At 55.9% G+C, this 14,194-nt stretch overlaps 5 protein-coding genes across 5 annotated transcripts; 3 read left to right on the forward strand and 2 right to left on the reverse strand.

The window, feature by feature from the left end:
- Positions 1 to 93: 93 nt before the first annotated feature.
- Positions 94 to 1,962, forward strand: LMH87_003812 (uncharacterized protein; the record flags this gene model as incomplete). The annotated part of the gene is made up of 3 exons (XM_056194937.1): positions 94 to 265; positions 325 to 718; positions 783 to 1,962. 3 exons carry the CDS (start codon positions 94 to 96, stop codon positions 1,960 to 1,962), a joined length of 1,746 nt encoding a protein of 581 aa, XP_056048615.1.
- Positions 1,963 to 2,777: 815 nt separating this feature from the next.
- Positions 2,778 to 4,070, forward strand: LMH87_003813 (uncharacterized protein; the record flags this gene model as incomplete). The annotated part of the gene is made up of 4 exons (XM_056194938.1): positions 2,778 to 2,783; positions 2,854 to 3,007; positions 3,068 to 3,639; positions 3,711 to 4,070. The coding sequence occupies 4 exons, from the start codon at positions 2,778 to 2,780 to the stop codon at positions 4,068 to 4,070; spliced, it is 1,092 nt and encodes a 363-aa protein (XP_056048616.1).
- Positions 4,071 to 4,784: 714 nt separating this feature from the next.
- LMH87_003814 (uncharacterized protein) lies at positions 4,785 to 5,501 on the forward strand (the record flags this gene model as incomplete). Its single annotated transcript, XM_056194939.1, has 2 exons — positions 4,785 to 5,091; positions 5,170 to 5,501. The coding sequence occupies 2 exons, from the start codon at positions 4,785 to 4,787 to the stop codon at positions 5,499 to 5,501; spliced, it is 639 nt and encodes a 212-aa protein (XP_056048617.1).
- A 672-nt stretch (positions 5,502 to 6,173) lies between these two features.
- LMH87_003815 (uncharacterized protein) lies at positions 6,174 to 8,647 on the reverse strand (the record flags this gene model as incomplete). The annotated part of the gene is made up of 8 exons (XM_056194940.1): positions 6,174 to 6,525; positions 6,588 to 6,901; positions 6,960 to 7,209; positions 7,265 to 7,543; positions 7,594 to 7,704; positions 7,764 to 7,869; positions 7,980 to 8,063; positions 8,605 to 8,647. 8 exons carry the CDS (start codon positions 8,645 to 8,647, stop codon positions 6,174 to 6,176), a joined length of 1,539 nt encoding a protein of 512 aa, XP_056048618.1.
- Positions 8,648 to 10,450: 1,803 nt separating this feature from the next.
- Positions 10,451 to 13,824, reverse strand: LMH87_003816 (uncharacterized protein; the record flags this gene model as incomplete). The annotated part of the gene is made up of 2 exons (XM_056194941.1): positions 10,451 to 10,527; positions 10,584 to 13,824. 2 exons carry the CDS (start codon positions 13,822 to 13,824, stop codon positions 10,451 to 10,453), a joined length of 3,318 nt encoding a protein of 1,105 aa, XP_056048619.1.
- Between the last annotated feature and the right edge of the window lie 370 nt (positions 13,825 to 14,194).

A 14,194-nucleotide genomic window follows, 5' to 3' on the forward strand; every position in this document is an offset into this window, starting at 1 on the left:
CTTCATTACTCGGCAACCCAGGGCGCCGAAACCAAAGCATGGCAATGCTTCCTTTCTCATAAACACACGAGAACATATTCGGCACACTCAGCAATGGCCGAATCGCATTATTTGGGGCAGCGCATATCGTATGACGATGCCCTCTGCACTGTCCGTTACATCGGTGAGGTGGCTGGCGCGAGCGGTGCATGGCTAGGCGTCGAATGGGACGACGGCACCCGTGGTAAACACGACGGCTCGCACAAGGGGAAGCGATACTTTCAATGCAAGTGTAAATTCAAGAGCGCCGCTATGAGAATCTTGCACGGCTAACCGGCGCCGCAGGTGTATCCGAGTCTGCCACGGCCGCATCGTTTGTGCGGCCAACCCGCCCCTCCGACACCCCGGTGAGCTTCGTGGCCGCGCTCAAGGCCAAGTATGTGGAGGAGGAGCCCGAGGCGAGCGACGCCCCGTACTCGCAGATCAAGTTTGCGGGCAAGGTTGCCGAGGAGGTGGGCTTCGACAAGGTGCGCCGCCAGATGGCGCAGCTGGACGAGCTCAAGATGGCCATCCTGGACGGTGTGCACATGGCCTTTGCCCGTCAGGAAGGCGAGCCGACAGTGGCGCAGGTCAGCCCGAAGCTCACGCACATTGATATAAGCAGGAATCTGTTTGAGAATCTTGGCCCGGTTGTGGAGATTTGCAAGGACCTGCCGAGCCTCATGAAACTGGCAATCAAGTACGCTCTTCGCTGTCTTTCTGTTGAGAATGCATGCGGGTGAGAACTAACCGGGTCACCATAGTGGAAATCGATTTCAGAATGTTCTAGAGGATGCTGCCCTTGATGAAGCCGCAACCGCATTCTCGCACGTCACTGAGCTAGGCATTGGAGACAACATGCTGAGCTGGCAGGAGATTTGCCGCATCGCAATCGCCTTTCCTTCTCTCACCAACCTGGCTGCCGGTGCCAACTATCTTTCGCAGCTTTCTGCAGTGAATTATGGGAGTCTGTCCACAACTCTTACCTCACTCAATCTCGAATACAACAGCTTCAGTACGATCTCCGACCTCGCCAGCCTAACATCGCTGACCTCGCTGCGCAACATCTACCTCAAGGGCAACAACATCCGCAGCCTGTCATCCGAAGGAACATCATGCCCCATATTCTCTACCTCTATACGATACATTGACATATCCTACAACCAGGTCGACAACTGGGACTTTATCGACAACCTCACCAAGCACTTCCCCGGCCTGACGGCGCTGCGCATCAGCCACAACCCCGTCTACGACGTCCGCGCGTCGTACAATGCACCAACGGCCACCGCAGACGAAGCGCACATGTTTACCATTGCCCGCATCGGCCAGCTGCAGTCGCTCAACTTTTCGCAGGTCACGGCTGACGACCGCGCCAACGCCGAGATGTTCTACCTCTCCCGCATCGCCAAGCAGCTCGCCGCGGTCCCCGATGCCGCCGCGCCGACGGTACTGGACCTGCACCCGCGGTACGCGGACCTGTGCGAGCTGTACGGCGCGCCCGACGTCGTCCGCATCCAAGAAGTGAATCCGGCGTTTCTGCAGGCTCGCCTGATCACGCTGGCGCTGCAGTGCGCGGGCCGCGAGGACAAGACGACGCGGATCCCGCAGGCGTTTGACATTTACGCCGTCAAGGCGCGCGTGGCCAAGCTGTACGGCCTCTCGCCGCTCAAGCTCAAGCTGGTCTGGGAGACGGGCGAGTGGGATCCGGTGACCAAGAAACACAGCGACGAGGGCGACACGTCGGACGAGGAAGAAGACGACGACGACGAGGTTGCGGTCCGAGTGGCCGAGGAGGCGACCAAGGATACGTACGGGGAGAAGCTGGCAGGCGCGCAGCCTGGTCGGTGGGTGAAACGCGAGGTTGAGCTTCGCGAGGGGCCCAGACAGTTGGGGTACTGTGTGGATGGCTTAGATGCCAGGGTGCGAGTAGAGCCGCTGCGATGATGTTATGCCAATTCAATGGAGGTGCTAGTAAAAAGCTAGTTTTCCCTTTTCTCATCGTATATCATGTTTAATGTGAAATTCATGATAGCACGTTGCCGTCTCTGCATAACGGCGCATGGGAAATACCCATGTGGCCGTTTTATCCACTGGCAGGTACGACGCTTCAATAGTTACCGAGACATTTACAGCGTATATAAGGGATAGAAACTCGGGTTCCTTCTTGTTAAATTTGCAACATAACCCAACTGCTCAGTTGGTGGCCACGGCGCCGCAGCATAGAGTATGGGAGGCACTGGTGTAAGTAAAGCTCCTAGTATTACACCACGCTCAGTGCAACGCGCATCAGATAATTGATAGATTTTGGCAGTCATGCATTTCTTGGTACCTGCGATTTCTTAAACCCGTCACCACTAAGCAGAGCAAACTTGCAAGACACGGTTGACCATCTGGCGCATCTCACGACTTGCGTTGGAAATGCTTTGTGAGCATCGCCGAGACGGAGATAAAATGGGGCTTACACATCACGGCCGGGACCGACGCGCGCGCCTCATGCGGGGTTTTGCTCTGGCTCCGCAAGGAGGACATTCGAAGAGCAAACCAACTGCTACCGTACCGACAAACCGGACACGGATTGGAGGGGGGTCAAGCAGGGAGGGTGGAACGGTACGGAACAAGATGCACGGAGTTAAGCTGGCGGACCGCAGACGAGGCCCACCACCATCCACAGAGCGGCCAGGCCGGACTTAAAAGTTGGTAGGGCCATCGTCTAGTGTCTAACTGGCGGACAAGCTGCAAACCTACACAACGTCATGTAGATGAAGGTGAGCTAGCGAGTATAAGTAGCGACGTGAATGGCCTTTGTAAATCGATACCTAATTCATTCTCAAGTAGCTTGTTCATTATACCGGCGGCCAGCAGCATCGTAAACTCAACCAGTTACAACCACACACTCTCAAACCACTTACACGGCACATCTACGACTACGTCCAAACCATGGTTCAGATTCTCGGAAAAGAAGTCGGCTCTACCGGCTACGGCCTCATGAGTAAGTCAATGCCAGCCCGAAAGCACCCACCGTCACTTTGCTGACGAGCTCGCAACCTAGGCTTCGGCTTCGCCAAGGACAAGCTCACCCTCGACGAGGTCCTGACCACCATGGAGGCCGCCTACGACCGCGGCTGCCGCCTCTGGAGCGGCGCCGAGTTCTACGGCCCGCCCGACTGGAACAGCCAGCTCTTCATCCGCGAGTACTTTGCCCGTCACCCGGAGCACGCCGCGCACGTCGTCGTCTGCATCAAGGGCGGCCTCGACACGCAGAAGCTGGCGCCCGACACCAGCGCGGCGTTTGTCCGGCGGTCCATCGACAACATCCTCGCGCAGCTCGGCGGCCGCAAGACGCTCGACGTCTTCGCCATTGCCCGCCGCGACACCACGAGCGACTTTGCGGCGACGCTGCGCATGATCCGCGACGAGTACGTCGACACGGGCAAGATTGGCGGCGTCTCGCTCAGCGAGTGCTCCGTGCAGACCGTCGAGGACGCGGTGGCGGTGCTGCCCGTCCAGCTGGCGGAGCTGGAGCTCAGCCTGTTTACGACGGACATACTGCACAACGGCATCGCGGCCGCGTGCGCCAAGCACGATATTCCCATCATGGCCTATTCTCCCGTGGGCCGAGGCGTAAGTTTTCTCCTCTTTACACATCTTACAAGATGAAAACAGCCGTCGCTAACTTGACACTTTCTCGCCAGCTTCTCACCGGCGGAATCAAGAGCGCCGAGGACGTCAAGGGCCGTCTCGGCATGTTCCCGCGCTTCCACGGCGCCGCGCTCGACCACAACCTGCAGCTGACGGCCAAGGTCCAGGAGCTGGCCGCGCAAAAGGGCTGCACGCCGGCGCAGCTCGCGCTCGCGTGGGTGCGCCGGCACAATCACCGCGACGGCTTGCCGGCCGTCATCCCCATCCCGGGCACGACGTCGGTCGCGCGCGTGCACGAGAACACGGCCGAGGTGCAGCTCACCGACGATGAGTTTGCGGCGCTGTCCAAGCTGGCCAACGACTTTGAGACGGCGGGCGCGCGGTACCCGTCCATGTTCCCTACCAACACGTAAAGGGGTGAAGTTGATGTGTATAATGAATTCTGGCGTGGATATGTTAGAGCACGAGGGATAGATAATGACGCCAGTTTGGCTGAATGCAAGGGGAAACAAAGGGTGTTTGAAAAGTAATCAGTAGTGTAATTGTCTGCAGAATAGCTCGAAAAAAAGAATCAAGCCTCTCAGAATTGCAGAATTCAATTGAAGAAATTGAACCATCATGAAAACGAAGAAAAATGTAATAAAAACGTGACGAGGGAAGAAATGGACCTTACTATTTGTTAAAGTGAGCAGCTATCGCCCAGCTGTAGCGACAGCATCACCATGACCGCACATAAGCTGTGGTCATCGTGAGAGAGTTGGCACAGACCATAGCCACCCGTGAAATAAATTTAGTCGGGTCGCCTGCCACACGTGATGACAAGCGCGTAGAAGCTTGGAGACAGCTTTACCAATCCGCCACATCACGTGATGGTGCCACATCTCTGTGGCGCATGACAAAGCTGCAGTACAAGCTCAAATTCCGTGTCACCGTACGTCGAAAAGCCCATCTGCCGCCGCGCATCATCTACAACTTGTCGAGCCCAATCCTGTCGCCAACCGGTCGTCTCTTCTCCTCTCCTCGCAAAGTCACACAAGCTCTTCGTTTGTACTATATTTGTCTCGCCCTCCACCCTCCTATCCCGAACCGATACAGACCAACCACAACCACAAAGACCGCCCGCAACCATGGCCAACTTTCTGGCCTCCATCTTTGGCACCGAGCAGGACAAGGTCAACTGCTCCTTTTACTTCAAGATTGGCGCGTGCCGGCACGGCGACCGCTGCTCGCGCAAGCACGTCAAGCCCTCCTACAGCCAGACGATCCTGATGCCCAACCTCTACCAGAACCCGGCCTACGACCAAAAGAACACCAACCGCATGAACCCGTCGCAGCTCCAGAACCACTTTGACGCCTTTTACGAGGACATTTGGTGCGAGCTGTGCAAGTACGGCGAGCTGGAGGAGCTAGTTGTGTGTGACAATAACAACGATCGTGAGTTTTTTTTTTCGTCTTTCCCTTCTCCCCCCCCTCCCATGATAAACGATGGCTAATCATGATGACAAAAATCAGACCTCATCGGCAACGTCTATGCTCGCTTCAAGTACGAAGACGCCGCCCAAAAGGCCTGCGACGAGCTCAACGGCCGGTGGTACGCCGGGCGCCCCATCTACTGCGAGCTGAGCCCCGTGACCGACTTCCGCGAGGCCTGCTGCCGCCTCAACTCGGGCGAGGGCTGCATGCGCGGCGGCTTCTGCAACTTTATCCACCGCAAGAACCCGAGCGACGAGCTCGACCGCGACCTGACGCTCAGCACGAAAAAGTGGCTGCGCGCGCGCGGCCGCGACGAGAAGAGCGCCAGCCGCTCGCCGACGCCCGAGCCCGCCGGGAAACGGCGTTGGTAGAAGAGGAGGAGAAGAAATGGAAGAGGGAAAAGAAGTCGAAAGGGGAAATGGGCCAAGAGGTGGTTGTGGTCTTGGCGAGTTTGGCTATGCGGTGAACAGATTGGGCAGGATACACAAGAGCTTTGTTCGAATGTATTACACAACATTTGGTGTTATTTTACTGGGCGTTTCGGGCGTTTCTTTTTTCTTCTTTCGGGTCGGGAACATGTGGCTCTGTGGAACAGGTTGCAGGAGGCAAGAGAAGAAGGAAAAGTACCTAACAGTAGAATGTGGATAGGTGCATATCATGTATCAAAAGCGTACTCTTTCAATTTCACACAAGACTATTTTGCATTGCACCGACTTCTTTGGCAAATCACAGGTAAGAGCATTGCGCATGTTATTCGCAGAATCTTGAACCAAATCATTATCTCATGTTGAATGTTGGTAAACCCCCAGTCGTCGGGTACTCATGTAGGCGTCCCGTGCTAGCCAAGACAGACTAAATATTATAAAAATAACAAGATGCACACCGACATGATATGCGTTAAGCGTAAATATCTCTAGGGAGTGGCTACTGAATACAGAAAAAAAGACCTCTCCTGTAAATCAGAAACCCTTCATGAGGCCTACATGATGCACTGTTTAGCATCACAGGCCTCACTCAGAGGCAGGCAAGACATGCCCGCCGAATTACAGATCAATCAGCGATCCCTCGCCGGGCTTTCCCGTCTGCTTTAGCATGTTCTCGACGTCATCAGCCGGTTTGACTGGTGGTTGAGCGGGTTGCGCAGGCGGTTGAGCGGGCGTCTGAGCGGGCGGTTGCGCTGCCGCGTCGTTGCCGCCGAAATCAATCAGGTCGTTTCCAGCCGAGGGTTGAGCGCCGGGCTGCGCGGGGGGTTGGGCGACCGGCTGAGTGGCGCTCGGGGGCGGCGCCACGTCGTTGGAAGGAAGGGCTGCTACCTCTCCAGCTTTTTGTCCGGGCAGGACGGGATATATGGCGAGAACCTGCTGTGTTTGTTCCTCGGGCGAGGCCGAACCATCACTATGGTGCCAAGTTAGTATGGGAAATGCGGCGTGGTGTAGTTTCACGGCGAAAGAACGTACATGTGGGCGTCAATGATCCATTCCAGACCCTCTTCGCCTTGCTCAGAGTCTTCGGCAGAGGGCTTGACGGCGCGGAACAGTCGCGGGTGCCAGTCCTTGTTTTCTTGGGCGCGAGCGGCAGCCTCCTCGCGCTGGCGGTCTTCAATCTTGGTCTTTTCGTCCGTGGCCAGCTCGTGGTTGCGCTCCTTGACAGCCCTGGCCGTGGCCTCCCACAGTCTTTGGGATTCGCGCTCTTCTTGCTCGGGAATCGGTCGGGCTTGGGGGTCGCTGGGCTTGGCGCGTGTGGCGTCAAAGAACATTTCGCGTTGGCCAGTCTGTTTGTCAAATCAGTAAACATGTCTACGAAGTTTTTCCAATTGTCTGAGGACGTACGGCAAGATTTTTGAGGAACATTTCTTCATGCCACATGCCGGAGATCTCGTAAAGCACCTCGCCTGTGCTCTCGCGCTTGATGACGCCGCCGACGGCATTGTAGGTGCCGCTGACCCAGCCCTTGGTCTTGAAGTCGAGATCGGCCGTCAGGTCGAGTTCGGGGCAGCGAACGAAGCTGTGGTCTCCGAGCTCGTACTTCATCTTGCCAAAGAGGATGCCGCGGGCATACATGTTGGGCTGCGTAACAATGCTGTAGCGCTGTTAGTACTGAACGTTTCGCGCAGTATATATGCTGGGTGACTGACTATCTCTCGCCCTTGGTCTTGTCCTTGCCTCTGTTGAGCAGGCTCAAAAAGGCAACACCCTCCATCATGCTGGCGGCTGAGTTGCCGAGAAACTTGCTGCGGGGCTTGAGGGTGCCGTCAATGCGGATGTGGTGCTCGGGCGCCATGTAAAAGTAGCTCGACTTGGGCGGGTGGTGCGAGGTCTGCTCCGAGATGTAGTAGGCCTTCTTGTTGTCGGGCAGGTCCCAGTAGCAGGAGAAGATTTCGCCGAGGATAGGGTTGAGGGGCTTCTTGACACCGCTGGGAGCATGTTAGCAGGGCGCATCTGCAGACGCAAGGAGGAAACGCACGGAGGTCGAATGTGCCAACCGCTAAGGTAAAACTTGACCACGGAAACGAAGCGCTCGACGTCATCGTCTATGGTGGGGATGTGCAGGAGCATTTCCGGGTGGCACATGAAGCTGCGAAGAGCGGGTTAGCGGGTGAGGGCTCGCAATCGGGTGCATTGCGGGCTACCAACTTTGTTATTCTCTCGAGCATACTGCGCGGCTCAAGAATAAAGGTAGGAAGGACGACGCGGCTCAGGTCGGCACCAGGGCGCAGCTGGGAAATGATGTGCGACAGGACTGCGGGGGAGAATGAGTTAGCCGGAGGTGTCGACGGCCACGACAGCGCAGGATTGAGCGCGAAGCCATGGAATCCCAATTTCTTATTTTTTTTTTTTTTTCAAACGTACCATTGCCCTGATCGGGCTCCATGATTTGCGTGTCATCGTCGGGGTCAGATCTGCTGCCGTCGTCTGCGGAGGCTCGGCTGCCCGCTTCAGTAGAGCCAAACCAGCCTGTTAGCATGATGTGCGGATGCACGCGCCGGGGTCTTTAATTGTTCGGAGAATAAAAGGGACCCCGCTGAAAGCCGGCGAAAATGGAACAACAGGCAGAACAGGGGGAAAAAAGGGAAAAGAGTTGAAGAGTGCAATGTGGAACTTGTCAGAGCTCAGTGCAGCATTTCACAGAGAAGCTCAGCCAGCAACGATGCCAAGGGAAGAGAGCTTTGGGGGTGGAAGGCGAGACGACGGCGGGTATCAAGGTGTCGCGTGTCTCTTTGTGCAAATGATGCAGGACGGGAAATAAACAGACCAAGACCCGGCGTTGAAGAGTGACGAAGAGCAGATGGCTTTGGGGGACGGGGGTTGGATGGAGGGGCTCTTTTTCGCTTCGCGGAGCCAAAAGGTGGGAAAAAAGGCTGGGCAGCGGCGCCGGAACTAACTAGCACTGAGAGCCAAGCCAGCTAGGTGAAGCCGGGTTTGGTGTTGTTGCAACTAGTGAAGGAGGGTGAGAGAAAAAAAAACGGCGACTTGCCTCGTTTACGGCTGCCAGAGTGTACGAGTCCCATCAAAGTCATGGTGAGGGTATTGGAGGGCGTCGTGCGGTCAAGGTAAAGAAGAGGAAGAAGGAAGAAGAGAGTTGGCGATGCGTCGTCGGCTTGTCGTCTGTCGTGCGTCTATGACCTTTTTTTTTTGCCTTTTGGAGGGGCTCACGGACGAGGGGCGGGGAACCTTGGAGAGCTGGGAAGGGAAGAGAGGAGCGCTGGAGGAGCCTTGGCTTGTTAGGTACCTAGGTAAGGTACTAAAGGTCCAAGGTACAGGCGGCCGATCCGGTGCTATGCGCTTTTTTGGCCGTCTTGCAGGGCGTCGAACCGCTAATAAAAGGAAGAAGCCTGCTTTGGCTCACCTCGAGTTACCCCACCTGATTGTTGTTGGGGCGCCGGCAGACAGGGCTTGCTTGTGCTAGTGATGCAGCTTGCGAGCGCCTAATGATGCCGTCCTGACGGAGCTGAACTTGGGAGGAAAATGTCGCAAGAACCCGAACAGAAAGAATCAATGTCGGCTTCTCGTCTTTGTATATCCTTTTTTTTTTTTTTTTTTTTTTTTTTTTCGTTTCGATCAAGACTGATCACTCGCTCGCTCTCGCTATCCGATGTTTGTTGCTTGTTGCTTGTGCTTGTTACTTGTTGCTTGCTTGCCGCTAGGTACCTACCTAGGTCGCTGTGGCTGGCCTAGGTTGCTCCCGAGCTCCCGAATGACGGTCCTCTGCCCGTCCGTCGTGTCCTTCTCGTCGCTTTCTGTAGGGCCGCGTGGCTTGCTCAAAGGGAGCAGACTGGCAGGGACACGAGAAAAGAAGATGCAGAGAGGAAGAAGAAAATCCACGAAATTGGCTCGGCAGCAAAAGTCGTAGCCCTGTTTCGTTTTCTTTTTAAAACACCACCAGGACAAGGACAGGCCACGAGCCCGCTGGGCGCCGCCGGAGCTAAATAAACGGCAACCACGTCGAGTGTCGTCATCGGCAGCTTCGGTATAACTACCTACACCCACTGCTAGGCACCAAGCGTAACCTAATAATATCGCTAGATGGACGGCCATGCACGCTCTTTGTTCAAACACGTATGCCTGCCTACCTACCTTGCACCCTGCCAGAAACAAGCATTCGCTAGCCCCAGCCCGCCCAACTTTACCCTCACTCTGCTTCCCATCAACAGGCCTCTGCAAGTTGTTTGGTTTGGCATGTGTATCCGACCAGTAGCTGCACACACCGTTGGCAGGTTCGTGTACTCGAACAAAGACCAGACCATGTCGCGACCTTGAAAACACCGTCCCCCGACAGGCATCCTCCACAGCAGCTCATCTTGCCCGTCTCCCGCACATCTTGCACTCCGCTCTCCTCGTCCAAGACAAGCCTTTTCCACAAACTGTAAAACTCCGCCCTTCCATCCCCGGCCAGTCCTGCCAGGCACATGCACGCCACCCCGTCTCTGGTTGGGCCGCTCCTCCACTGCTCAGCTCATCCGGCCATCGGACCATCTTGTGACCAGCTTCTGCGCATTCGTATCATCAGCTTCGCAATGTCCCTGGCCAATGCTCCGCTAGTAACCGGATTGCCCGCCCTTGCTGGCTGCATCCTACTTGTATCTCGAGTTCTCACATCGCATTGCGTCCTGTCTTGTTTGATTCCTTCTTGTAAAAATGTATGCCCTTTCTACATATGCTGTCCCATCATCCATATGCTATGCATTTTGTATAATATCCGGCAAGTGCTAATATATCAAGAAAAATCACGTCACCATATTGCATTCGCTTGCTATCCTCCATGACCATGGCCATTGCCCGATTTCCCCTGCTCCCGCCACCTGTCTCTAGTCTTTCTCCCTCTACTTGAGTCGTGATATCGATAGTCGTCCCGTGCCTTTGACGGCTGCTGGCAGACACAGGCACAAGCGGTCGCGATCTGCAGTCCATGTTAGTTTGCTTCTTCGTCATATCCACACTCGTCTGGTCACTCACCTAGTTCTTTCTCAAACGCAATCGAAATGTCGTCGTGCTCTCCCGGTAGGTCCGGAATATCCAGGCACACAAACGCCATGTGGTCAAAATCACCATCCTTGTCTTCCGGCAGCCGCGGCAGAGGAAACTTGGCATCCACAAACTTAATCCCCGCCTTGCCGCTCCGCTGAAACGACTCATATACATCCGTACCCTTGAGGACAAAGTTCATGCAGTGCCCGTGCTGCCAGTTTTCGAAAAACGCCAACAGCTGCAACTTCTTGTCTTCTTGTCGCACTACCTGGATTCGCGTCAGGCCAGCCTCCCACTTCTTATGGATGGGCACAACCATTCTGCGCCGGGCAATCGCAAACGTTGTCGCCATGGCGTCAAAAATCACCTCGTACCCCGTCACGGCGAACTGGAACTCGTGGAGGTCCCTGAGGCTATTAAACTCCAACGTTCGTATAGTGGGCTTCTGTCGTATCATCTGCAGACCACGACTCATCTCCACGCCGAGCTCCTTTGGAACTTGCGCCTCTGATATGGACACTGTCATGTCCTGTTGCGGCTGCCGGAGCATGCGGAAGACCAAATTGTTCGACACGTCCAGTCGGAGCCGCATCTCGCCCGGCGCCACGTTGATTCGGTCAGTTACCATGCCGTTCTGGTACTCCAGCACCATCTTGAGCTTGTCTGACAGGACCGACGCTGGTTGCTCGCCGTTCGGGCCAAACTCGTCATTGATAATCTGCGCCGCTTTCCATGGCATACGCCCAAACGGTAATATTCCCGTCGTGTCGCGCATCGTCTCTGATATTTGCAGGCTGCGTAGTGGCACATTGGCAAAGATGCGTTCGTCTGCTTCTAGCGCTGTTCCTGTAATGAGGGAGTGAAATCGCACTCGTTCTTTCTCGTCGCTGAAGGTGAGCACCATGCGCCCCCTTTGTCGGCTTCCTTCAAATTTGATAGACAGCGCCGGCGCCTCGCCATCGCGAAAGAATCCAAACTGCACTGGGAGCAGCGTCGGATAGTTGTGCTGCACTCCGCTCAAAGTTCTCGTTCGTGGGCCCGTTACAGCCGCGACGCGGAACCCCGTGTGCCAAATTCTCTGCCCGGCCGGGCCGTTCTCTTTAAACACTCTTTCAAACAGCGCTACTTCGCATTGTGCCACAGGATCCTTGGGGAACACACGCGACTGCGGGTCAGAGTCAATGTACTGGAACGACGGAAGCGTATTTCTAAAAACCACCGTTTCTTCTGGTCGAGGTTTCAACGTCGATCGAACCCGGGCTCCAAAGTCGTACATATTCCACAACATGCGGTAGTCTTTCTGCGATAGCTGCACAGCAAGCAAGAATCCACGCGGCAGGCGCAGCTCCAGAGTGCACGTGTCGTTGCGCCAACGCACATCTTCCCAGACTGGGCCTGCACCCCTGTTGTCCTGTATAGCCAGTTGAACAACACCATTTTGGCTAGCAACAATGAAAACGAGTCCGGTCTCGGCCTGCGGTCGCAGCATAGACAAGAAGCAAGAAAAGTAGAATCGTTGAGCTTCTCTTCCCTGCTCCATCAAGAAGCAGTCGGCAGCAACTCGGCCGTAGCTGAAAAATTCAGGCATATCGCTGAGCGGCAAGGCATTCAAGATCTGCAGGTTTGATATCGGCTTTTGAATGGCAGAAATGCCCGAACCCCAGTCACCAGATAGCAGTGCAACCATGTCTTGGCTCATGGCTGGATATTCCAGCCAAATGGCCTTGTCGATGGTTGCCGGTAAAAACGGTTCCTCGGGCGGCAGTAGGCCGTTTCTCTTCATGGACATGGCTAGCTTTTTAAGCGACGACATGAGTTGCTCTGTTGCAGCCAGAATCTCGGGGTCAGGGGGAAGGCGGCGGGTGTGCGACGTTTCTGGGATGGCGTGCTGGCAGAGCCAATACGATTTGGCTAAGTTGGCATAGGCCTGCTGCTTGTCCAACTCGTTCTGCATTTGTGCTTTAGGCGTGACTGGCGTGTTGGGCTGGTTGTCTCTGATGGCCTGCTCAAGTCCCAAACGGCCTTTGAGGAACCACCAAAGCCCGGCGCGACCCATATCCCTCAGTTCGCAGCTTTGAAGAGGTACGATAGTTTCAGCATGGAGGCGGAATAACTCATGCAGATGTGTCGTTCGGGAAACGAAAATGTCGAGCGCTTCCGCACCTTCGCCGCCCATCGTGTCGTTGAGCCGTACCGAAGCCATTCTCGCCGCCATCCGCGTAGGACTTTCGTTTTGCTGGGCAAAACCTGACTGCGCCCCTGTTGGATTGGGAGATGGCAGCGACGGTGGATAGGTGCTGGATGCCAGCGATGTGAGTGATGCCGCCGGGCTGTAGTCGAGGGGCCTTTGCGGTGCGTAGCTTTGGGGAGACTCGGGGATTGACGCAGGTGGCGCAGTAGCGGGCGAGGTTTTGTCCTCCCAACTGCCATCGTAGGCAACACTCGAGTTACGCGCAGCTTTCGCAAACGCTTGTCCCTCAGCTTTACGCATCTCGGCCTGCTGAACTTCAATGAAAGACCTTCGGTTGTCGTCACGCGTCGGGCTTGCTAGGAGCCCGCTCGTGGCAGGTCTCCCGGGGAGGTCCAGCCTGAGCTGTGTCGCAGGCGGAGGAGGCGATTGTCGCCACTTGACAGGGTTATCGAAATCGCCATTGCTCTCGTTTTGCGGATCTGGAGAGGAAATGGAAGAGTAACCAGTCTGCGTTCGAGCTAGACGCTTCGGTCTGAAGATGTCGGCGGTAGGTGGGATGGGCACCCGATGGGAAGGTGCAGCAGCAGGATGGGGAGGCGGAGGCTGAGGAGAGCGCGCCAATTTGGCGCGAGATATCTCGATGGTTGGGATTTCGCATTCATCTCCGCCTTCGCCTATGACCTCTGGCCGCGCGTCGGAGAAGTGTATCAAAAGACCCTTTTTGTTCGGACGTGGACTTCGAGGGGCATTGGTGGCAGAAAGATCGAGACGGCCGGGGGCGATGGGACGATTCAGCTGGGCTTGCTGGTTAATGGCAACAGCTTGGGGGTATCGCGATATCGTCGTGTCGAGCTTTGGCAGAGTGGTTGGCGGGGGTGGCGGGGGAGGATGCGTCACCTGCAAGTTGTCGGAGCTGTGAAGGAAGGCGTCGAGGTTGCTGGCGTTGTTGGCATTGTTGGTATCGGAGGGCTTGCGCTCTTTGCTGCCAAAGAGTTTCCCTATGAGCCTACCCCGTTTGGAGGGCGCCTCATGTTCCATAGCTCGTGGTGCAACGATGGCACAGATTCATGAGTCCGGCGCTTGCAGGGAGGGGAGTGCGTCGCGCAGCCTCGCCAGTTGCTGCGGCCGAGCAAAGGCAGATGGTGTAGATAGAGTATGGCCGCCGGGATATGAGCGACCGGCTGGTCTGGTGCACGTAGATGGAGAGGTCAGTCGTATAGGTATCGGTCGATTAATAGTGCTGTTTGAACAAAGTTGGTCCCAGGGTACGGTGCGATGTGGTGCGGTGCGGCTAGACTGTGGTGTTGTGCAACCAGCTGAGCAGCGACGAGGTACCTAGGGTCAACGGTAGGTAGGCAGGTAGGGACCTAGGTAGGTAGGTACCAGTGCGGGCCGCAGTGGTGTGGTG

The sequence above is a fragment of the Akanthomyces muscarius genome, chromosome 2 (genome assembly GCF_028009165.1).
Source record: "Akanthomyces muscarius strain Ve6 chromosome 2, whole genome shotgun sequence".
Classification (NCBI taxonomy): domain Eukaryota; kingdom Fungi; phylum Ascomycota; class Sordariomycetes; order Hypocreales; family Cordycipitaceae; genus Akanthomyces; species Akanthomyces muscarius.